Raw genomic sequence first — 25,267 nt, 5'->3', positions numbered from 1 at the left:
GGCAAGATCTGAGTATAATCTCAATAGTTCCTATTTCTCTTGGGATTTTTGAATCGTGTCGTTCTAAAACTGATTTATGTGCATTTTGTCGATGCCGCATTCAAACTGAAAAGATCGAAATATATTGTCAGTAGCAATTAATTTTCTTGAGATTTTTAATTATTTAAATGAAAAACCGAGCGTATATTGTCGCTCCTTCTTCAAATTAACAAGATCTAAATATAATGTTAATAGTAAATAATTTTCCTCAATTTTTAATTTTTTTGGAGATTTTAATATCACGTCTTTTCTCGTTCGAGAACCGAATACATTTGATAAATCCGCTGCCAGATTGAGATAATCTAAGTATATTGTCAGTAGCACCCAATTTACTTAAGGCTATCGTGAATTTCATTAATACAAAATAAAAAAAATTATACGTAATGTCGCTTGCCGTAATGAAGCCGCTTGCTTTTATCCACGCGAATATGAAACTTGACGGCTCAGAGGAAAGTTTGTGGTGCCATGGAAACGTAAGCATACGTTGGTTTCGATCGCTACTGCAGCTAACGATATAATATTACTGCCTTGATGATTGAGCTTTCAGTGTAAGCGTCACAATCACATCAGTGTGCAACAATGTCAGAGTGGCAAGAGTTTGAAAAAGCATCTACGACTGACAGTTTTTTAGAGTATGAAGTACCTGGTTCGAAGAGCGAAACATCATTTGCAGCACAACCATTTTTTTCAGGAGATTATAGGTATTGAGATCATGTTCCTCTAAAGAATCTAACTTCATATTAGTCTTTTTTTTATTCTGTTTGTAATATGATATCTCTATTGAGCTTTGATATTTCTATAAAATAATAAATAAAATAATTGCATTTAACAACAAGGTTAATTAAACATAATCATAATTTATTGATTATTTTGAACTCCAAAAAGTAAGTTTTGATCAATTGATTTTTTTAGTAATATTCATTGACTGACAGTGCTCTTTTTTAAAATGTAACTGACCCTTATAATATAGGATCGATTGGATAAGAGAAAAAGTTTTGAGTTTCCTAGATCTTGGTGATGATAGTCGTAATCTATTCGACAATCTCATATATGTAAGTTTAATCTTCTTTTCAAAAATAACATTATTGACGAAATGAAAACTATTAATTTCGGCGCTTCAGAACGACATTTATAGAAAAAAACTTGTCGAATTCTTAAACTCGGACACTTATGGAGAAGAGGTGGCCGATCTTAAAAAGAAACAAGTATTCTTTTACAAAACCTTTCGAGACGAGATAGTTCAAGAAGAAGTCGCTGTTTGGGAAGAAGGTGAATGGCTACGTACTCCATTAATCATATTACAGTGCACACATTAAACTACAAGAAAGTTCATTTTGTAAAAAATTACAACTGTTTCACACTATTGCAAGTCAGGTCGTAAAAAAATAGCAGTAATGGGATCGTTTGCAGCACAGGTCAAATCGCAAAGACTTGTAAAAAGTGCACCAGATGGTAATATAATACAGATTACAGATGATTTTGCTGAATTGCAAAAAACGAAAATATATGTCATAAAGTTTTTCACGATAAACCCAGTTAATGAAATATCACGCAGATAAGCGGAAAAAGCAAGGCAAGCCTGCTGCTGGGAAGAAGATCGCTGAGAAGAAAGCGAAGAAAATCATCGGCGGAAAGGGAAAATCGAATGGTGACGATCCATCAGCCAAATCGGACGAAGCTATTGTATCGGATAATGCCGCAGAGTCATCGACAGCATTACAGTCGACCAGTGCAGCCGGCGCTAGTGACACGGAGGAGGGCGACGAGCAGTTTGCCGATAACGAATATGGCGAGAAATTAAGCGATGAAGCTTCCGAACTCACGATGAAAGATCAAAGTCAGTCATTCGCGTATATATTAGTTTCTTTTAAATTTTCTTTATTATTGCTCGCAGTTTACTGTGACACTAACTTTTCTATAAAATAATTGTTATTTGAAGACGAGCCAGCAGCGAGTTTCGTTCCACCGGCCGGCGAAGAGGACAACTACATTTTAACAAGGGTGCGTAAGCGTCACATTGAACTCGCTCAGGATCATAAAAAGTCTTGAGATTTGATCCGCTTTTATAATACAGAAAGTAGTTGACCGCACAGTGCGGATTCCGGTTTTGCACTGCCTGTTCGGCGAAATGGACCACGACAGCAGGAACGACGAGCAACGGCTGATTTACTTCGTGCGTATCAGTGACTCGGCCTTTCCCGACTTTGAGACAAGAGCAGAATGCTGGGCTGAAATGCCACGATACGTCATCGCTGGGTCGCTTCTGCGCGGCAAATATTTATTCGCTATGGACCAGATACTGCAGCAAGTGTTTTTGCCGCTGGTGAAGAAGGAGTTCAGGGGCCCAGAAGCTGCTCGGGATAAAGCTCTTCGTAACTCACTGACTTGGATGACGGAAACTCCGGGAATGGAGCGAGCCGCTGCTACTCTGTGCAATCTTTTAAAATCACAGGTACGTCGAGATTTATTGCAGTAGCGGTTCTGTATCTTGTTTGCTGGGTATTTGGCAGGGTACTGCATTCGTAGCGCCGTCAAGCATGCGCCAGGTGTCTCTGCTTACTGAACGAGCGGCGAGCGAGAGTCGCACCGGCAGTCGGGACAGAGACGTGGAGCCGAGTGTAAAAGAACTTACGGAATATTTGACTAATCTTATTGAATCGGTCGCATGGTACTGCCACCAAAATACTTGGCACTCGCAAATATCCGGTAATCGATGCTGTTCTACTCGCTGTAGGACCATAGATCACATGGAGGCGGCAGAAGCCTCGTTGTACATTCCCGATACCATTGTTCCGGAAAGCACCGATTCGAGCGATGCCATGTACATCGGGCATCTCGAAGAGTTGGTCATGTCTTGGGAGAAACGCATCAGAAAGGTCCTGGAAAGTTCCCTGTCGAAGACACCAGAGGCTAATCACCAGGGACCATTGGCCGAGCTGACCTATTGGCACGAGCGCGAGCACAGTTTGTCCGTGCTCGTTGAACAGCTCCACTCGGCAGCAGTTATGCGGGTACTCGACGTTCTCAATAGCGGCCATTCGGCTGTGGCTACTGGATTTGCATATTTCGCTCGCGAGCTCAACAATGGCTACGCCGAGGCCAAGGAAAATAACAAATTTTTATCCACTGTTTTGCGCCAGTTTAAGGTTTGACATTTAACGTTTGACGTGGACTTTTTCCATATACGATCGTTTTTACGATGTACTTGAGACGTTGCAGATTGTGGCGACGAGCGATTCCTTCCAAGTAATCTCAAATATCATCCCGTCCATCTACGAACATTTAAGAATGATTTGGGTTCTGTCCAAGTATTACTCGACCGAAGAGCGTATGGTCACGTTGTTGGAGCGAATATCATGGCAATTGAAGCAGACCGTCATCAAAAATTTAGCCATCAGGGATTTGTTCGAGTGAGTAAAAAATCATTCAAGTGATAAACTTTTTAAAAAGCTTATACAACCGCCAATCGCCAATATATCGCTTATTATATATTTGAAATGTTATTCTTTCCTTAACTAATAAATGGTGTTTACCCGTATCTTTAAATAAATTAATAAATGTTAAACGGGGTTGGGCTTGGGTTGGGTTCATTATAATACCGCAATTTTTTTTTTTTTTTCGTGATATTTTTCAATTAGGTAATAAATAAAACGTTATTTACAACTTTAATCTGGTCTCAAATTTGAATTCTGTGATAATCGAGCTCAGTTCATCGCTAATAAAATTTCTGAACTGGGGTTGAAAGCCCTGCAAAAAATAAGCATAAAATATGCCAAAATAGGAGCTTTCCGACGTTAATCTTGATCCTTAGAATTCAAATTTGAAGCATTAAAATGCGCAAAGGTTAACGTTTTCAAATTACAATTATCGATAGAAATAGCGTGGAACAGATTTTAGAAAAGACGATTTCCGCCCACGAAATGTTGAAACTTTGGAAAGAAGCATATTTAAGCACTCGTCTCAACATTGAGCTCTCGGGTAAAGGTGCGCGATGGGAATTTGACCAACAGCGTCTATTCAAAGAGACGGATTATCTTGCATTGGTGATTTGATAATTTAAAATGATTAATTAGATTCTGCCTTTTTTTCATCCAAATAACTGCTCACAGGTGAGCGCTAACTTACACGAGGTCGCTAGCGTACTACGCGACTTTTACAACATCTTCGGAGAAGAGCTCAAATCTATCGTAGATGATCCGGCTCGTATCGACAGTATTATAGAGCGAGTTACACAATTACTTGGCCCTATTCGCAACGCCGAGGTCGATGCGTTCAATGAATACAATCGAGAAAGTTGGGAAGCTACCATGTCGTGGTTCCGAGCTGAGGTTGCAAGGCTTGAAATCGAGGCTAAGATTTTCATCGACGAGTGCTTTGCCTCTCTCATTAATGCCGAAGATGCCTTGACTATGTTAATTAAGTTTCGAAACATGCAGACGAGAGACGCTGTGCACGAACGATTGTCTATGAAATTTGATTTGATTATGCAGCAGTTCGGTAGGGAAATTGACGAAGTTGAAGAGTTGTTCCATAAAGGTGAGATCACTTGATTCGTTATAATTTTCAGTAAATTAATACGGTGTTTGGCGTTTCAAATAGGAAAAGCTAATCCGCCTTTGCTACGAGACCATTTACCTGTCGCCGGAGCAATATACTGGGAGCGCAATTTGTTTCATAGACTAGACGGTTCCGTGAAAACATTTAAGCAAGTTGCAGAACTCGACAATAGCGAGCTGAAAGTTTATATATCGGAACAATACGCTGCCGTGGCCAAGCAGACGAAGCAGTTTGAGAACATCCATTTTACCAGATTTATTGCCGAGGCTCAGAGAACGCTACAGAATGTCATGAAGAAAAGTATTCTAGCACTCCGATCGCATGAGAACGCAGTCGATTGTAAACGTTCATTGAATGAGTTGGCATAACGAAAGCTGCTCGCTTATTATTTTATTATATTATTTTCAGCAAAGACTCGTAGAACACAAAAGAAATTTCCGAAAATGAGTATGTTGAAAGGAGACGTCGATAGCGGCTCTACGTTATCACGTCCAATATCTGTAGCCAATCAGCGCGATGAAGGAAGGTTAAATCCTTCGATTAACCATAAATCACCTATCGGTTAGTTTTTAGGTACATTGCGAGTTGAGAAACATCGTAAATCTTTCATTGTCCATTGGTTCTATTACTTTCAGATTCGAAAAAATCAATGAGTTTCAGCATCAAGACTGACACGACGTCAAAAAGTATGACGATCCAAGCCAAATTTCAGGGGAAGTCCGATCAAGTAAAGAGCATTAAGAGCAAAACATCTTGCGTCACTGACAGTACGGAACTAGCGTGTGCCGCAATGTTACTTCAAAATCGTACAGAGTTGTTCGTTAATTTTGATAATGAAATTTTCGATATCATTCACGAGGTAATCGACCCGACAGCCATATTAGTTGTCTAGTAATTATGAGTAATAATATAAAAACCATGCGCAGTCTGAGTTATTGGAACATTTGGGATTCACGTTACCCGTGTTTATACGAGAAGTTGGCATTCAGAAGAATAGACTACACGTTGATTGCAGGGCGGTCAAGAAAATGATTAATCAGTATAACGAGATGATTGGAAATTTGGACGATCCCACGGTAATCACGTAGCTATATTCATCCGATAACAGTCTCGCAATATTGAAAACTGTACTGAACTTGCAGATGAAGCTACTGCGCCAAAGACTCGACACCGTTCAAAAACATATTCAGCCAGGATTAACTCGATTGAATTGGTATTCTCTTGGCGTGGCCAATTACGCGGACACTTGCAGTAAACTACTCGAGAACCTTAGCTCAATAGTCAGGCAAATCAAGCAAACCCGACTTGACCTTGATTCACATATTTCGCAGGAACTTGGATGCTGCAATCTTTTCGCAACAAGCGATGATTTATACGAATTGCAGTCGTGTAAAGTACGTATCCCAAACAATTTCCTATAATCTATTCTATATTGTTACAGTTGATCAGATGTATACATATATCAAAATCCATTCTACGAGTACATACTTTAATATGAGCCCGAAGAACTTATCATCGAGAAAAAAACTGCACAATATTAACGGCATGTATTAGATCTGTAATGATGATTTCGAAATTGTCGTTTTTCTAGGATTTTTTCAGTGATCTTGAAAAAAAAAGAACGCAATCTATCGGTAGAATGCTGAAATGCTATCAATCAATAAACCCAATGCTCGTGAAGCTCGAAACTCTGGTAGAAGCAACTACCAGTGGAAAAAGTTTAGCAATGGCACTCCATTATCAGTATTACGAGCAAAAAGTTTTTACCACGCTAACAGCGTAAATAATGAACGCGAGTGCATCACTTTCACGTGAAATTTTACTAATTATTATTGTAAACACGTTACAGATGCTTTCTCAAAAATCTGCAGCATTTGAAGCAACTGCTGCTTACTAATGAACCGCTATTTTACGTGGACGCTGCATTATTTGCATCCGAAGCGGTGCTCAAACCATCCGTAGGTGACATTTATACTATAATACTACGCGATGTGAAGGATCTCATGGAGAGACTTAAAATCTTTCCGAGATGGATGTCCGGAACTTGTCTGGAGTCCTGTAGTAATTCTTTGCAGCAGAGCGATGCAATGACTACATTTAGCTTTTTCGAAGATGTGATGGGCGTTCAGGTTTGCCCAATTAAAGCGCAAGTGTATTATTTTCTGATTATCATTTTGTTTATTTGCTCTTTCAGGGCATAAATGATTTGATTTTTGCTTTACAAGACGCGGGGCACAAGTTATCTCACGATTGCTGGCGTTACCTTTACAAGTGGAAGCACTATAGTAATTTATGGTCACTGGACAAAACTTTAGTTTGCGAGAAATTTGTAGCGGCAAATCCAACTTTGCAACAATACGACGAAAAATTTACTTTTTACGATTCTATAATCAGTGAGTTGGATGACATTGATAATTACTACGACATCTTTAGCATTAGGTACATACCATCTGCAACGAAGTTTTTCCTTTATACGATGGCACATTAATTAATAATAATTTCGAACTTTAAGGATCAATCTTTGTCAGTTGCTCGAAGAGATTAAGCGTCATGCCAGAGAATGGAAGCAAGTTTTGGCTAATTTTTTACTTACTCAGATGACACAGGCGATGAACGAGTTGAAAAATAATATCGAGCAATTAAAGAATAACATCGAACTCGTGATCAATGGTCTCGAACGATTCAAGCTCGTCATGCAATGTATCAGTCAAATAAAGAGTTCGGCCATTGGAGTAGAAGTTGAATACTCAAAGTTTCAAGTATTAATACTAAAACTTCTCGTGTCTCGAGTGAAAACAACGACAATGACCGACCAATTACATTTCAGGAAACTTTTCGGATACTAAGATTTCATAAAGTTGAGTTCTCAGTGGAAGAGGAGAAAATTGCATATCGATTGCAACAAGACTGGGAATCTTTATATCTCAGTGCTCTTTACAGATCGACTAGCCTCGAAAGTACGAAAGATCAATTTTGCGATATGACTAGATGCGAAATCAATGACTTTGAAAGAGACATTGCGCAATTCGTCGACAAATTTTTAGCCGATGGTCCTGGTAGTTGTGGCGATGATTTAGACGCAGGATTGGAAAAAATGGAGGTATTCGTCATGCTGCTATTGAAATCGTTCTTTTGCATAACTATTAACAATATTAATCATTGTCAATCCATAGGAATATGGAGAACAAATAAACGAGCTGAGCCAAAAACTTCAAGATTTAACAAATGCCGAGCTGTTATTTGACTTACCTCCAGCTGACTATTCAAGTTTCCATGCGGCAAAACGGGACTACGAAGCCATGGTTGAGTTATTTCAGCTGTACAAAGCGCAACAAATCGCACGAGATACGTGGGCAAAAACTTTATGGGCAGATCTAAATCCTCAACAACTTATAGACGGCATGGACAATTATTTGAAAGAGTTGCGCAAGATGCCTAAAGCCACAAGAAACTTGAATGTTGGTCGAGCTCTTGAAACGAGCATGAAGAATTTTAAAAATTCAGTGCCACTCTTTGTTGAGCTTAAAAATGAAGCAATGAGGGAGAGGCACTGGAAGGAACTTATGGAGCGGACTGGAAAGCATTTTGATATGACGCCCAGCAGGTGTGTCGACAAGTGAAACAAAACTGTTTATTTTAGAAAGATTAAGCTGAACGACCGATCAGCCTGCATTTGTCAAGTTCACAAATATCGTCATAATTTAGAAGTTTCACTATCGAGCAACAGTGAAACGTGTATTTTTTCACGATTGTTGTTGCGTAACAATTATCAATTACATTTGAAATATCCAAGCTCAAATAGGATTTCATCTTGATGTATGTTTATGAAAATGCTCATTAGCAAATACTTACTAGTTTGAGGATTAATTATATACGCGTCGACAAATTTGCACAATTTTTATTTGTATGTTAAATCTTTTCATATCATCGCATATATAATAAAAACTAAAAAATTTCATTTAGCGCATTGACTTCATAAAATTCAAATGGTTTATAGGTTTCTTAATTTTTTGGAGTACAAACGAAAGTTTCTCGGGCAAATATTTATTCGAAATATTAAGTTTTCGTTTACAATAATTTTCAATTTCTAATTCTGTTCCAGTACAGGTTTCTATCAGATCAATAATATAACTTATACCTACTGTAAAACTGACAATTATTAGATTTTAGCAGGACCCTGACAACATACTCGTATTTGCATGAGCCAGCGGTGTTAAAAAATAGATTTCTTCAATGTAGAATTGTGGATTATTTGCAAATGCGACAGTTAGACCATTATATAGAGCTCATAGTGATAAGTGTAGTATTTATTGATTAGTGATGTATTATCTTAAGCTTGTATCTTTTCAACAATGAATCGGTGAGCAATCTGGACTTGGTTCGATATGTAGACACCTACTACGTAAGGACGTAACGCGTGTAAATTAATGAGAACAGGCACACCTTCTGTACATATTAACTTTTGTGATATATTTCATTGTCAATAGCAATTCAGTCAAAAACGCTAATATCGCTGCTTTGCTAACAAATGTCAACTTTCAAGGTTCACTCTGGAAAATATGTTTACCATGAACTTGACACATTACCAAGATATTGCTGAATCAATTGTTAACAATGCAAGTCGTGAGTTGGCAATTGAACGTGGTGTACAAGAAGTTGCGCAAACGTGGTCGAACATGACGCTGAAGTTGATGAACCATAGCAGAGGTAACGAGGATCGTGGATTTATATTCGGCAGTGTTGACGAGTTGTATCAGGTTTGGCGAATTGAACGAGCTCGACAACATAATGACGTAATTGTTATAAGAAGTCTCCAAAAATATGTTCTAGATACTCGAAGACAACACTCTAAATCTCCAAAGTATGTCAGCGTCTCAATTTATAGGCCCATTCCTAAATGTTGTTCAAAAGTGGGAAAAAGCTCTCCGTACAATTGCTGACGTTGTCGAGGCTTGGCTGGAGTTGCAGAAACGCTGGATGTATCTCGAAGGTATTTTTATGGGGGGAGATATTAGATCTCAGTTGCCCGACGAGGCCAAGCGATTCGACGATGTGGACATGAATTTTCGAAGAATCATGGCCGACTGCGCCAAGAGACCTAATGTTTTGGAGTGCTGCACAGTTCCAAGTGAGTATCAGCAATGCATCACGTGTCATCTACAATGATCTCTAGTAATTTTAAATTCACATTGTTGTGTTTAGATCGCAAAGAGGAGATCGAAGCCTTGATTATGGCGCTAGAAAGATGCCAGAAATCTTTGACCGAATACCTTAAAAATAAACGCTCAGTATTCCCCCGATTTTGCTTCATCAGTGACGATGAGTTGCTGAGTATTTTGGGTGGATCCAACGCATATGTCATTCAAGACCACGTCGGAAAAATGTTTGATAACCTTGCAAAATTCAGACTGACGGTTGATAATCAGGAACGTCTCGTAGCCAATGCTCTGATCTCGAGTGAGGGGGAAACGATGGAGTTTAGAAATGCTGTAGTTGCCATAGGAAATATCGAGAATTGGATGGTATTGGCTCTCGATGAGATGAAGTACTCGAATCGCTATCTTACAAAGAAAGCGGTGTTGGAATACGGTGCAGTAAACAAGTCCAGAACAGAATGGATGCTCGATTTCCAAGGAATGATGATACTTGCAGCAAATCAAATTTGGTGGACTGCCGAGGTCGAGAATGTATTTAAACAGATATCATCGGGACAAAAACAAGCCATGAAGAACGTAAGTAGCGTGCATGATCCGGCTAGGATTGTTGCTGTCATTGATCGCTCTGGTTGCTCGTTGCCGTTCGTTAGTATCTGCAACAGCTCAATAGACAACTGGATCAGGTAGTCCAACTGATGGGTGAGAGCAGTCTCTCAAATAACGACAGGAAAAAATTTGACACCGTCTTAACAATCGACGTTCACACTAGAGATATTATCGAGAGCTTTGTCAGGGACAGCATAATGGACGCTTTGGAGTTTGAATGGGAGAGCCAATTGCGGTAACTGCCTGTCTAATTTTTTGATACGTTTAACGCTAATGACAATGTTTGATTTGTTAACGTATAGTTTTTATTGGATTCACGATTTGGACAATGTTTGGATAAATCAGTGTACTGGATCATTTGAGTACGGCTACGAATATATGGGGCTCAACGGTCGTCTGGTCGTCACTCCTCTGACCGATCGTATTTATTTGACCATCACTCAAGCATTGTCGATGTATATGGGTGGCGCTCCAGCTGGGCCCGCTGGTACGGGCAAAACCGAGACAACCAAAGACTTGGCGAAAGCGCTTGGCCTGTTGTGCGTAGTGACGAACTGCGGCGAGGGCATGGACTACGTAGCTATTGGGAAAACCTTAGGTGGCCTCGCTCAATGCGGCGCGTGGGGTTGTTTTGACGAATTCAATCGAATCGACGTCTCGGTATTGTCTGTCATTTCTACTCAATTGCAAGCGATCAAGTCTGCCTTGCAAAACGGAGCGTCGCGATTCACATTCGAGAATCAAGACATTAAATTGGATTCAAAAATTGGTATTTTCATCACGATGAATCCCGGATACGCGGGCCGTACAGAGCTACCCGAATCCGTGAAGGCTTTCTTTCGCCCTGTGGTGTGCATAGTGCCCGATAATGAGCTTATATGCCAGATTAAACTGTTCAGTGCTGGCTTCCTTACAGCCAAGGTTTTAGCCAAAAAGATGACAGTCTTGTATCACTTGGCACGGGAACAGCTCAGCAAGCAAAATCACTATGATTTCGGCTTGAGAGCTCTCAGATCAGTGCTAAACATGGCCGGCCAGTTGAAGAGGAGTTGTTCGCCCGATCTGCCGGAGAACGTCGTGCTCATGCGCGCTCTCCGAGATATGAATCTCCCTAAGTTCATATTTGAGGACGTGCCCTTGTTTTTGGGGCTCATCAAGGACTTATTCCCGGGGATCGACTGCCCGAGAATAAGGTATCCGGATTTTAACGATGCAGTGGAAAAAGCTTTGTTCAACAAAAACTTGATAATTATACCAGAGCAGGTATGGAATATTCTAAATATAATTATCCATTTAACATAAATAATCTTGCTCGCGGCGTTTCAAAGGTGGACAAAATTGTGCAACTGTATGAAGTTATGATGACGCGACATTCGACTATGGTCGTGGGACCGACAGGTGGCGGTAAAACTACCGTTATTCAAGCTCTTTGCGACGCGCAAACTCTGCTGGGCACTCCCACCAAGCTTGCAATTTTGAATCCAAAAGCTTGCTCTGTCATCGAATTATACGGTGTGCTGGATAACTCCACGAGAGATTGGACCGACGGCTTGCTCAGCAATATCTTTCGTGAAATTAATAAACCGTTAGACACAACGGCGGATAAGTTGGAGAAAAAGTATATATTGTTTGATGGAGATGTGGATGCACTCTGGATAGAAAATATGAATTCCGTTATGGACGACAATAAACTATTGACTCTGGCCAATCAGGAAAGAATCAGGTTGCAAGACCATTGCAACCTTTTGTTCGAGGTGGGAAACAATAATTTCCATGCCCCCTGATTGTAAGTTAATCGCTAATTCATCGTAATCAATCGTAGGTCGGAGATTTGCAGTACGCATCCCCGGCCACGGTTTCTAGGGCTGGAATGGTCTACGTCGATCCAAAAAACTTGGGATATCAACCATACATGGACAAATGGATCAACTCGAGACTAAGATCGGAGCGCCAGATGCTACGTGCGCTGTGTGACAAGTATGTGCACAGCGCTCTCAAGCTGATAATAGACGGCATGCTGGGATTACAGCACGTGTCTCCTTTACAAATGATTATTCCTCAAACAAGTCTAAACATGGTAATATTGCCATAACTCATTTTCACCCTTGGTATTTCATTTGGTTTATTTTTCTAGGTCGTGCAGTTGTGTTGTACCATCAACGCGCTGTATCCGAAGCCGGCAACTGACGAATTTATGCTTGAGGAGGGTCAAGCGTTCAGCAGCGATGAACAAGAGGCCGAATTTAATGAAAAAGTTTTAGCACGAGATGAAATTTTAGAAGCTGTTTATCTCGAAGCTTGTTACTGCTCGCTCGGAGCAAGCTTGACCTTAGAGAGTCGCAGCAGCTTCGACGAATTTATGAAAAAGACTTCTGGCTTCATGATGATCGAGGATTCTCGAGAGAAGCCCGCAGGCAATCGTTACATTCCTACGCTCTTTCCTCAACTGTACGATTACTTTTTGGATTTGAACGGGGACAAGTGCTGCTGCTGGATACCATGGAGATGGAAGGTCAATGAATACAAGCACGCGAGGGAGACAAATTTTTGGGAAATCTTGGTACCCACGGTCGATACGGTGCGGGCCACTTGGTATGTCAAGCTCATGACGGAGTCGCGAAAGCCTCTAATTCTTGTAGGAGACACGGGCACATCCAAGAGCGCCATCGTTATGGATTTTCTTCGTAACGTAGATCCTGTGAAGTTTGTACGTGCAATGCTGTCTTTGCTTTTTGTTCTTTCTTAACACCGTTCATCCTATTTTATGGTTCTTTTTAGAATTACTTGCCCATAAACTTTTCATCAAGAACAACCTCGCTTGACGTCCAACGCAATATCGAGTCTGTGATTGAAAAAAGAACCAAAGAGATATATGGACCCCCACCTGGCAAACGTTTGATTGTCTTTATCGACGACATGAATATGCCCGTTGTCGATACGTATGGAACGCAACAACCGATTGCGCTTTTGAAGTTACTGCTGGAGAGAAATGGCTTTTACGATCGAGGCAAAGATCTCAACTGGAAGACCATCAGAGACACGAGTATTATAATTTATGACGTTACTGCGTTAATAAAATAGAACGCCTGATTTCTGTTTCTACCAACAGATTTTTTGGCCGCAATGGGCCGATCCGGAGGCGGCAGGCACAATGTTGATCCCCGGTTCATATCTATGTTTTCCGTGTACAACGTCACTTTTCCCGCTGAAGATACATTGCATTATATTTACGAAAGCATTCTAACCGGACACTTGGAAGTATTTGCAGAATCAGTTCAGATGATGGCCAATACCATTGTGAAGCTGAGTTTACACTTGTACAAGATTATTATTACCGAGCTGCCTCCGACCCCTTCGAAATTTCATTACATATTTAATATGCGCGATTTGTCGAGGGTAATGGCTGGTCTGTTACAAAGCGATGCCAGTCACTTCAAAAGCTCTCAGCAATTTGTCCGTCTTTGGAGGAACGAATTCACCAGAATATTTTACGATCGACTTATTTCCGAATCGGTACTGTCAAATTGCATTTGATACACTTGTAGCAATTAGAGTCTGTGATGTTGGTGATTTCAGGACCGGCAAGTCGTAGAAAAACACATAGAAAGTGGTATTAAAAACTCGTGGGAGGAGGAAATATCGAGTTACAGCTTGAGAAATCCTTTGCTTTTTGGGGACTTTCGAAACGCTTGCAACATCGAGGGCGAAACACGCTTTTACGAAGATTTGCTCGATTACGAAGCAGTCTTCAATCTGTTCATGGAGATCCTCGAAGAATATAACGAGCACCGCGGCAAATTGAGCGTCGTACTGTTCAACGATGCTTTGGAACATTTGACCCGCGTGCACCGCATTCTGCGACTGCAGCGTGGTCACGCGTTGGTCGTTGGCGTAGGAGGCAGCGGCCGCCGCTCTACCATTAGGCTAGCCAGCTTCGCCGCCGACTGTGAAATCTTTGAAATATCCCTAAGCCGTGGCTACGACGAATCGAGCTTTCGCGAGGACGTGAAGGTCAGAGCTTCATGTAGCGCATAATGTAACAATCGTAACGATCGACAGACGCATAATGCTCCTCGCGAACGATTTGCAGAAGGTCCTGACGACCGTTGGAGTTGACAACCTCAAGACGGTGTTTCTTCTGACCGACGAACAAGTAGTGGAGGAAAGTTTTCTCGAAGTGGTCAATAATCTTATGACCAGTGGTGTCATCTCGGCTCTGTTCAGCGACGACGAGAAGGACGCAATTGTGGCATCCTGCAGAAACGCAGCCAAAGAGGCCAATTACGGTGTGACGAAGGAGAACGTGTGGTCTTACTTTGCGAAGAGGGGTACGGATAACTTGCGCGTCGCACTGTCGATGAGTCCCGCGGGCGATATTCTCCGATCGCGCTGCAGAAGCTATCCTGGACTGGTCAATTGTACGACCATCGACTGGATCTTTCCTTGGCCCGAGCAAGCTTTACTCGCCGTCGCCAGCGTGACTTTGAGAGACGTAAGCCACGATCGACACATCCACAGACGCTTTTATTCAGCCACTCCCTTCGCAGAACAACGACATACCAGAGGCACATCGCGACGCAGTGGTGCAGCACGCCGTGCACGCCCACACGAGCATGAGCCGTTATACGAGCGATTATTTGGCCAAGCTGCGCCGGCCGAACTACGTCACACCCCGCCATTACCTCGACGCTTTGGAGATTTACATCGACTTGCTTACAGAGCAGCGAGCCTACATAGAGTCGCAGGTCAGTTGTGCATTGCCATCGTCGTGATTCTTGCGCGGATATCGCAGATGTCGCGTGTGTTCGCAGTGCTCTCGGTTGTCCGGCGGCTTGACGAAAATTGCCGAAGCGTCCGAGAATCTGGACAGGCTCAACGCCATACTGGCCGTGCAGCAAACGAAAGTCGACGCGCAAACGACCAACTGCGAGACGCTGCTGACGACCATCGGCGAAAACACGAGCGTGGCCCAGAGCAAAAAAGCGCTCGGCGAGGAGAAGCGTCGAGAAATCGAAGAGAGAAACAAGGTAATCGCGAAGGAGTCCGCCGAAGCAAGGGAGGCGCTCGCGCAGGCGCAACCGGGGCTCGAGAGCGCGCGAAGAGCCTTGGAGGACTTGGACAAGTCCGACATAACGGAAATACGGTCTTTCGCTACGCCACCCGAGCCCGTGCAAGTGGTCTGCGAGTGCGTCGCTATTATTCGCGGATTGAAGGAGATCTCGTGGAAAAGTGCCAAGGGCATGATGAGCGACCCGAACTTTTTGAGAATACTGCAAGAGACGAATTGCGACGAAATCAGCTTGAAGCAGCAACAGATGGTCAGAGCGCATCTCAAGAAATCGAATAAGATGGAGCAGATGAAGACGATAAGCACCGCGGGATACGGCCTCTACAAATTCGTTCTCGCCGTGTTGGATTACTGCTCGGTATTTCGAGAGGTCAAGCCGAAAATCGATCGAGTTCGCGAGCTGGAAGTCGAGTCGGAGAGAGCTCGGAAAGCATTGGAGCGAGAGGAGCGCGATCTGACGAAGGTGGAGAAGCAGCTGGTAGAACTGAATGCCAAGTACGAGACCGCCACCGCGGAGAGGCAGAGCTTAGAAGAGGAGACGCAACTACTGCAGAGGCGCTTGGTTGCCGCCGATAAGTTGATAAGCGGCCTATCGTCGGAGAACGAGCGCTGGCAGAGAGAGCTTAATGTTCTCGAACTAGAAACTGAGAAGATCGTCGGCAATTGCCTGCTCTCCGCTGAATTCCTGGCCTACAGCGGACCCTTCACTTTTGAATTTCGCGCCGAGATGCTTTACCAGGACTGGCTGCGGAGCATCGTGGATCTGGGAGTACCAATCTCTCAACCGTTCAAAATCGACAGTCAACTGACCAATGACGTGGAAATTAGCGGGTAACTGTCCCTGATAGCGATCTGGTCCTGCTTTTAGCTCGTCTTAATTAGCTTTTCACGACGCGCCGATGCGTTTCCGCACGCAGCTGGAGCTCGCAAGGCTTGCCGCCCGACGAATTATCGGTGCAAAACGCAATCTTGACGGTAAGAGCCTCGCGATTTCCACTGTGCATCGATCCTCAGCAGCAGGCGCTCAAGTGGATAAAGAAACGGGAAGAGAAGGCCAATTTAAAAGTGCTGACCTTCAGCGACAAAGACTTTGCGAAGCAAGTCGAGATCGCCATCAAGTACGGCTTTGCGGTCATTTTTCAAGACGTCGATTACGTCGATCCGATTCTGGATAACGTCGTGATGAAGAACGTGACTAGTGCGTTTCCCAAGGACTTGATCGCGATTTCCACGTATTCTCGCGCTCCTTTTCACTTGCAGCGAGCGCCGGCCGCTCTTTCGTCATGCTCGGAGACAAAGAGGTCGACTACGACCCACGCTTCCGAATGTATCTGATGACGAAGCACTCGAATCCTGCATTCAATCCGGCAATTTACGCAAAGGTCTGCGTCATCAACTACATGGTCACCACCAGCGTAAGCGATCGATCGGCTTTGGCATTACGCAACGACATTACCCGAACGCGAGTAAAATAATTGGCGCGAATAGGGCTTGGAGGCGCAGCTGCTGTCCGTGGTGGTTGGGTTCGAGAGGCCGGACATCGAGGATCAGCGGGAAGCCCTCATCAGCGAGACCAGTGCTCTGAAGGCACTGCTACAGCAGCTGGAGGACAGCTTGCTGCGCGAAATATCGAGCAACCAAGGAAACATGCTGGACAATATCGACTTGATCGAGACCCTGGAGAACGCCAAGACGAGCGCCCACGAAGTTTCGAGCAAGCTCGACGCGGCTATGCTCACGTCCCGGCAAATCGATCGGCTGCGCGAAGATTACAGAACCGCCGCCAAAAGAGGAGCGATCCTCTTTTTTGTGCTTGCAAACATGAGCCTCGTGAGCAACATGTATCAGTACTCCCTTGGCAGCTACTTGGAGGTATCGCGTATACGCCGTACATCGGTACATTGCCAGCGACCTCGTAATTGCGATCGATATCTTTACTGCCCAGGTCTTTGTTCGATCGCTGAAGCGAGCGCAGCCGGATCCCATGCTCCCACGGCGCCTGGCGAACGTCGTGAAAACCTTGACGCAAAGCGTCTATGACTACGGCTGCACCGGCCTCTTCGAGCGGCACAAGCTGCTCTTCTCCTTTCAGATTTGCACGAGGATCGAGCTGCAAACCGATCACAGTGGGAAGCTGGATCAAGCGCACTTGGACTTTTTCGTCAAAGGAAACGTGTCTCTGGAACGCTCGAGTAGGCCGAATCCGGCAGACGACTGGCTGGCAGCCGCAGGCTGGGAAGACCTTCTGAAGCTGGCCGCAGATTTTCCCGACAAGTTTGCCGATTTGCCCGGCCACTTGGAGGCGCGATGCGATCAGTGGAAGCAGGTGCGTTCGCGCGCTGGAAAACGACAACGACGTGAGATAGCTGACGCGAAATCTCGTTCTTAGTGGTTCGATTTGGATGCGCCAGAGGTGGCGGTTCCACCTTACGAGGCTGACTCGCAGGGGCGTCAGCTGCTTCCCTTCGAACGGCTCATGCTCCTGCGCTGCTTTCGCGTGGACAGAGTCTATCGCGCGGTGGTGAATTACATCAGCCAGACGATGGGCCAAGAGTTCATCACACCTCCGAGCGTTGGCCTCGAGACAATCTACAAGCAGAGCACGTCCAGCATGCCGATCATTTTTGTGCTGAGCCCCGGAAGCGATCCCACGAGTGAGCTGATGAAACTCGCCGAGAGACACGGCTTCGGTGCTGGCAAATTTCGCTACTTGTCTCTTGGCCAAGGCCAAGAACCGGTAGCCTTGGACCTGTTGGAGAACGCTGTCGCGCGAGGACAATGGCTGATGCTGCAAAATTGTCACCTGCTGCTCAAATTCACGAGCGAATTGGAGAAATCCTTGGATATTCTTGGCCGACCGCACGCCGAATTTAGGCTGTGGCTCACGACTGATCCCAATCCCAATTTTCCCATTGGCATATTGCAGCAATGTTTCAAGGTGGTAATGGAACCACCGAATGGACTGAAGCTCAATCTCAAAAATACCTATTTCAAAATGAACGATCAGACTCTCGACAACTGCGAGCACAGGGCTTACAAGGACATCGTCTACGTTTTGGCATTCTATCACGCAGTTCTACAGGAAAGGAGAAAGTACGATAAAATTGGCTGGAACATCAATTATGATTTCAACGAATCCGATTTTAACGTGTGCACTACGATATTGGCTACTTACCTGACGAAAAATTTGAAACTGAAAGAGTCGCGCATACCTTGGAACAGTCTCAAGTACTTGATTGGCGAAGTAATTTACGGAGGTCGCGTCATCGACAACTATGATAGACGTGTCTCCAAAGTCTACGTGGACGAGTACTTTGGCGACTTTTTGTTTGACGCCTTTCAGCCTTTTCATTTTCATCGAGACGACCAGGTCGATTATTTCATACCGCCGACTGGCGGTGCCGCCGACAGATCCATCTACCTTCAATTCATCGAAGAACTTCCGCTGGTCAATTCACCCGAGGTTTTCGGTCTTCATCCCAACGCCGAAATCAGTTACTTTACGCAGGTTACCAAAGAAATGTGGGGCCATCTTATCGAACTTCAGCCGCAAACAGGTGAAAACACATTCATCATTGGCTGTAATGAAGAAGCTACAAGAACACCGTCTGCAATAATTTTTTATCGTAGTGACTGGCGGCGCTGGACTGCTCAGCCGAGACCAGTTTATCGACAATGTAGCTCGGGAAATTTTGCAAAAGATGCCACCGGAATATGATATGGTTAAGATCAAGAGAAACTTTGGTTTGTCTGTATCGCCGTCGACGATAGTACTGTTCCAAGAGCTCGAAAGATTCAATAAATTGATTTCGAAAATGACAATGACATTGCAGCAATTGAGAAAAGTAAACAACATTTAATTGTCTTTAATGTTGTGAATTTGAGCGAACTATTTGATATCTATTTTAGGCTATAGCTGGAGAAATCGGGATGGATTATACACTGGAGAACGTAGGTAATTCACTTTACAATGGCACTCTTCCCAAGGAATGGGCCAGACTTGCCCCTGATACGCGCAAAAGACTTGCCAGCTGGATGGAACATTTTGAAAAAAGGATTTCTCAATACACAAGTTGGGTGAGCATCGTTTCCTGCTTTTCGTTTATTCATTTTACGGCTACACAATGATGCTCGAACAAATTACATCCTTCAGTCTGGGTGCAATGAGCCGGTCGTCGTTTGGTTGTCGGGCTTGCACAATCCAGAAACATATCTAGCTGCTCTTGTACAAATGGCTTGCCGCAAAAATAATTGGCCCCTCGATCGTTCAGTTATATATACAGCCGTATCCCCCTTTGGAAAGGCCGAGCAAGTCGAGGAACGACCTGAGGAGGTAACGAATATTGCGAAGCCCTTTTTCACTTGGAAAATTGTTTTTACCACGTCATTAAATGTAAAGGGCTGCTACGTGCAAGGTCTATTTTTGGAAGGGGCAAGGTGGGATTTGCAGGAAAATTGCTTGAAACGATCCTACCCGAAAGTCTTGATCGAAGAATTGCCAATTTTTAAAATAATACCTATCGAAGCTCATCGATTAAAGTTACTGGTGAGAAAGAAAGTTATGTCGCATCAACGTTATTTTTAATATAACATGTGCTTGTATTGACATTTCAGAACACGATCAAAGTTCCTGTGTATACAACTTGCAATCGGCGAAACGCAATGGGCGTTGGATTAGTGTTTGAGGCCGATCTCATTACCAAAGAACATCCGTCGCATTGGATTCTACAAGGTGTATCATTGACTCTGAATACAGATTAAAACATTCGATGCTATTATTCTGAACGAAAAGAAAAATAATATAATTTTCTTAAAATAATTAATTATTATAACATCGGCACTAATAAGAAGAACCCATATTCGTAATTGCCTCTAGAAGATTCTATGTCTTCGTAACCTTCAAGAAAGTCCTATCTGAATTTCCCCGTAAAAACATATACCTAGAAAATTTTTATGTAAATTGAAATTGTTTACATATCGGTTTTTGGTTTTGCTATACTTTGATTTTGAATACTAGAAACAATCATAATTTATTATTTTTCTTCATTAAAGTATATTTTAATAACTATTTAATTTTTGCAAATTAAAAAAAGGTTTATTTATACTTCACTAGACAGTGGTTACTCGTATGGATATACATAAGGAGCTTTGTAAAAATCGTACAAATGTTCATCTTATAACTCAAATCAATACATAAATGTTACATGGACAGTTATATGCCTATTTGAGGTCAAATTTATAGTTTTTGTATTAATTATATGAAAATGTTTGGCGATAAATAAACCTCGATACAACGTTATGAATCATATGAGACTCTGTGTCAATAAAGTTGTTTGCTTGTCGTAAAAAATTGTCAACATGATGATACATCACACACGAAAAAAACGCATACGCAATTAATTAATGCATTGAATAAGTTTCCATAATCGAGCTCGAAATTAATAGCGTAACTAAGACTCAAAACAGTTAAGACCAATAAGAAATTGATGAAAACTGAAAATCACTGACAAGATAAATATTTTACCTACAAAATATTTGTTTCAAGTTTTATAGTTGAAAATTTAAGCATACCACGACATATGAAAGAACTTCCATAACAGCTAAAAAGATATCATTCCGGCCTCCGTTGAATTTGATGCTTTATACAGAACTTATTTCAACATTCAGACGGAATATTCGCATTACAGAGCCCAAATTTTCAAGTAATCAATATTTAGCGAAATCTTGTCTGTGTGCCATGTTTTGTACCAAAGTTCAGTTGATTTACAAAAACGGTAGAGAGCCTAAAATACACATACATAGGTAAATATTTAGTGAAGTAGCGAAAAGTAGCCACCAATAATTAGAAGTTGATATAATTGACGTACTTTTGCTTCAATATTCCGCCAAGTTTTAGTATAGCCGTGGCTTGCACAATTGTCAGGGAATTCCGACAGACCGCCGACAGCAACGCCAATAGTCAAATAGAACTGCAAGAAGAGAAAAGCCGATGAGTTTTTGCGCCTACAGGGCAACGACAGAAAGTAGACGGTGCTTCGGGCTCACGGGCGTATCACTCGGCAGATCGTGGTTCCTGTTATCGTAGATTTCTCCGTCGACTCTCAGAACAACTCTGTCGGGACTCCAGGTCATTTCGTACGTGTGGAATCTGTCCGTCCACAAGTCGTTGTTGAATTTGGCCACTGTACTGCCGTTGAACCGTGCGCCCCACTGACTGGGACCACAGGTGACACCACCCCACAGTACGTGCCCACTGATATCCTTGCCCGTCGCTGTTCTCAGCTCCGGATTGCCGTTCGCCGAGGCGACGCGAATCTGTGGCAAGTCACGTGCGCTCGTCGGCTCTAGCATTAGAACTGCGACACGATTGCGCTATCGATTAATTATAAACGCGTCAAGTGAATGAGTTACTCGTGGAGAATAGACTTTACGTGGGTAAATCCAGTCCCCTTGTGGCAATCTAGCTCTCATTTCCACGCGGCCATGCACGAAAGTGAATGAGTTTTTAGTGTTGATGCGACTGGACGTGACGGGTGGTAATATGCTCCAACCCTGGGCTTCACGAGAGCAGTCGGCCGTTCCTATTCGTCCTGTGCACCTTTTCTCCCCGTTCGCAACGGTTAATACTCTTAGTTGTAAAACGTACGCTGACGTCGTTCTACTCACGATTCACGTACTGATTTAGTGTCAACTTGCCGGTCGCAGCGCAATACTCGTTGTTCTCTGCTCTCAGCCTCGGGGTTATTTTCAGGCCATTGCTCACGTTTAGATTTTCACTCGAGTTTTTGTAAACCACGAATTCATAATCCTGGTAGGAGGAGACTTTGAGCGAGGGACAGGAAACGACTCCGTAAACTAACAATAAGGAAGGTACTCGTCGCTCACCGGACCGCCGCTGAATTGCTCGAGCACCGACCACTGCATTCTTTGAAACTGCGTTATGTCGCGGAAATCCTCTTGGAATAGAAGTTGTCCCTCGCACGCGTAGCGGCTATTACCGTGCGAGTCGTACAATTTGGTTGCCGAATAATTGCAGCCAGGGGGTCTCGCGTTAACCTGATCGTTCGCGTCCACATTTCCGATTCTCTGCCCTTTGTAATTGTAGAACTCTAGAAGAAAAAAGACGTTAGCACGCTCGCGCCAATGGGCTCTAACGCATTCTGTCGTGCACACCTGCGACGATATGCTGCTGATTGATGAGATTGTAACCGAGGCCGTTGTAAACAACGTGGATCCAGTAGTGAACGACGTCATCTCTCTTTAGCACGGTACTTCGATCCTCGTAGGTCCAGCGCCCGTCAGTCCTCCGGAGAATGTCTCTCGCTATAGTGCCAGCTTCTAGTCCATCAAACTCCTCGTTGAATTTCACGTGAAACGCTACCAATGTGATGCCCTCGTCGTCTGCAATCGCAAAGTCCGTTCGAAACGCCTCGATCGAGTACAGAAGCAAATATATTACGCGCGTGCTTGAGGTGAGCTTACGTGGGATCGAAATGCGAATGCCAATGGGCGACAGTGGTTCGACCAGCGGCTGCTGGGGAACGTATGCCTCTGCAAGGCGATGCTCGAGTAAACTCAGGAAAAACACCAACCAAGCGGACGACATTGCTGCGCTCACAAGTTGGAGACCAGTCGACGACGTACCAGACCGGAGTGGTAATCTTATCTATGCGCGCCGAGATCACTTCTTCCTTTATCCCCGCGCTCGTTTCATTCACGCGCAAGCGAAAACGTACGTACGACTTTCCTCGTATGCACACACACACACACACACACACACACACACACACACACACACACACACACACACACACGCACGCACACACGCATAACTATTTTAAGGAATGCTGTTATTCGGCCTCCATAAGGCTGGATGCGAGAAACGTGATTGCATTTTTTCTTCTTTGTCTTGAGCTCATGGACGATGGGAAGCAACTTCGCTGGCAATTCAAAACTTTGCTGCGCGCGCGCCATAAATTATTTTCGAAAATTGTATATTTTATAAATAAAAAGGATATTAATTTTATAAATAAAATACGTTAGATTAGCACAATACCAAACGTTGATAATGTCAGGTAGTCTTATCACTTAAAACTGTTAGAGTAGTTAGCCTTAATTGTTATTATATATTTTTTATTTTTATAATATAAAATAAGATAAATTTAGTTTATTATGTGCCCTAGAAAGTTTCTATAACCGTAACACTTTACATTTAGGAAAAAAAAGTATTTTACCATGCTTTTCTGAACGTTAGAGTGAACCGAAAATCAGTTTTGAAGAGCTCAGTTTGCTTTTTCAGATCAATACTTTAGATTAAGTGAAAGATTTTTCGAAATAGTCGATTCTATCATTTTTATGAGAGCTTTTAGAAATTTTTTTCAAAATTCTTTTTGGATAAGCTTGTTTATGCCTTATACGATTGCAAAGTCAATAAAAAAAATACTTTCTTGAGTACCGTTTCTGTTCATGAGAAATCTAAAAAAAATACTTTCTTCAGAACCAGTTCTATTTCTGAAAAATCTAAAAAAATACTTTCTTGAGAATCGGTTCCCTAAAATGTATTTTTATAGGTGGAGAGCAGCAGCAATCTTAACGTTTACACATATTTCTTTTTCAAATTTATGTTGTAATAAAGACAAATAAATATTTGATATCATTGTGAGTATTTCGGTGTTTTTAATTGGATGAGAAAAATAGTAAATTCCGTGAAAATATTCACTTTATTAATCTCGTAATACTCAAGTAACATTTAAAATTATTTGTTATAAGATAGAGTTAACAAAGCTTTATCGTAGTTTTTTTATTGTTAAGCTTTTGTAATAATTGTGATACACGTTTATTGTAATATTACAGTTTTTAAAATTGAAATATAGTTTTCATCGGATTTGTTGATGGAAACATCGTTTACACAGAATAGAACGATCGCAAACGAATGTTTTCGTCAACTTGATCAAATACCATCGCCACGGCCATGCAATTTTGTTCGAGAATCTTTCGCTACTACGTTCGAATATCTGGTAACCGAGAGTGACGTCGATGTGGACAGAGATATAATGTTTTGAGTAGTCAGAGTAGCATCCACTAAAGGCACGATTGTTTTGGAGCTCAAGCTAAACGCGCTCTTTTTGGTCATTTGTCCTTATATATAGCCTCAATAGAACTTTCTATGTCAAACATCTTTTATATGTATCTGTAAACGGCTTTACATGTATAACGAGCTTTTTTCTTATTGCTCTAGGATTGCCAACGCTATCTGGTTATAGATGAGATGATCACGAAGACTCCACAAAACTTCTTTCTCATTGTTATATTTGCTAGCCCATGCTTCCTAGTCTCTGCCGCGAGTGTAGTTTATTTCCAACAGGGTAGTTTCATCATGTCCAAGAAATAGACAAACATTGCAGTTTTGACATGTGGCGAATTTGAATTAAACTTCAGTGCAAAGAAGTCATTCTATAATATTAGTTGTCAACGTGGTCTACCGTCGCAAGATAAAAAAAATAAATGAAAAAGTTTGACGGACTCGAGTTCGGGACCGGCGAAATTACCAGGAAAACACGATCGGCGAGGAAGTGGATTTGTTTTGAATGTGCGATCGAGCGATTTCTACATTATCGATTGACTTTTTCAGCCACTATATGGTATATTCAATCAATATTGATTCGAGATCAAATTCATTTCTTTCGTCAATGGTGTATAATAGCGATCAGTTAATTTGTTACTGAACATTAACAAGTCATCAACAGCTACTAATTGTTTCAATAGACAGAAGTGAAATTTAATATTATTTATTAATTTGATGATATTCTTTCCGATGAGCAGTTTAGATTAAATACGAATA

The 25,267-nt window shown here is 42.6% G+C and overlaps 2 protein-coding genes across 2 annotated transcripts; one reads left to right on the top strand and one right to left on the bottom strand.

The window, feature by feature from the left end:
- The first annotated feature begins 618 nt into the window (after nt 1-618).
- Nucleotides 619-20,187, top strand: LOC131674396 (dynein axonemal heavy chain 10). Its single transcript, XM_058953050.1, has 46 exons — nt 619-740; nt 1,010-1,091; nt 1,161-1,308; nt 1,595-1,876; nt 1,979-2,040; nt 2,114-2,491; nt 2,550-2,707; nt 2,774-3,185; nt 3,259-3,449; nt 3,914-4,082; nt 4,149-4,575; nt 4,639-4,935; nt 5,005-5,157; nt 5,232-5,455; nt 5,523-5,672; nt 5,739-5,990; nt 6,188-6,375; nt 6,446-6,725; nt 6,791-7,035; nt 7,109-7,355; nt 7,424-7,696; nt 7,770-8,200; nt 9,140-9,353; nt 9,427-9,724; nt 9,799-10,328; nt 10,403-10,593; nt 10,661-11,621; nt 11,687-12,112; nt 12,181-12,435; nt 12,493-13,065; nt 13,137-13,401; nt 13,468-13,871; nt 13,935-14,369; nt 14,449-14,850; nt 14,906-15,103; nt 15,170-16,257; nt 16,344-16,624; nt 16,687-16,841; nt 16,915-17,298; nt 17,372-17,752; nt 17,816-19,007; nt 19,057-19,271; nt 19,336-19,503; nt 19,580-19,759; nt 19,826-19,972; nt 20,041-20,187. Exons 1-46 carry the CDS (start codon nt 619-621, stop codon nt 20,185-20,187), a joined length of 14,661 nt encoding a protein of 4,886 aa, XP_058809033.1.
- A 94-nt stretch (nt 20,188-20,281) lies between these two features.
- On the bottom strand, nt 20,282-23,095 carry LOC131674399 (beta-1,3-glucan-binding protein 1-like). The gene is made up of 8 exons (XM_058953053.1): nt 22,909-23,095; nt 22,600-22,827; nt 22,312-22,535; nt 22,104-22,234; nt 21,858-22,024; nt 21,472-21,782; nt 21,294-21,395; nt 20,282-21,209 (listed from the first exon to the last, which is right to left on the bottom strand). Exons 1-8 carry the CDS (start codon nt 23,030-23,032, stop codon nt 21,108-21,110), a joined length of 1,389 nt encoding a protein of 462 aa, XP_058809036.1. The 5' UTR covers nt 23,033-23,095; the 3' UTR covers nt 20,282-21,107.
- Nucleotides 23,096-25,267: the final 2,172 nt, after the last annotated feature.

This window comes from Phymastichus coffea, unplaced genomic scaffold (assembly GCF_024137745.1).
Source record: "Phymastichus coffea isolate CEN01 unplaced genomic scaffold, Cenicafe_Pcof_1.1 PCOF00239, whole genome shotgun sequence".
In the NCBI taxonomy this organism is placed as follows: domain Eukaryota; kingdom Metazoa; phylum Arthropoda; class Insecta; order Hymenoptera; family Eulophidae; genus Phymastichus; species Phymastichus coffea.
Note: the sequence above shows the minus strand (reverse complement) of the source record. Positions and strands in the feature narration are given on the sequence as shown.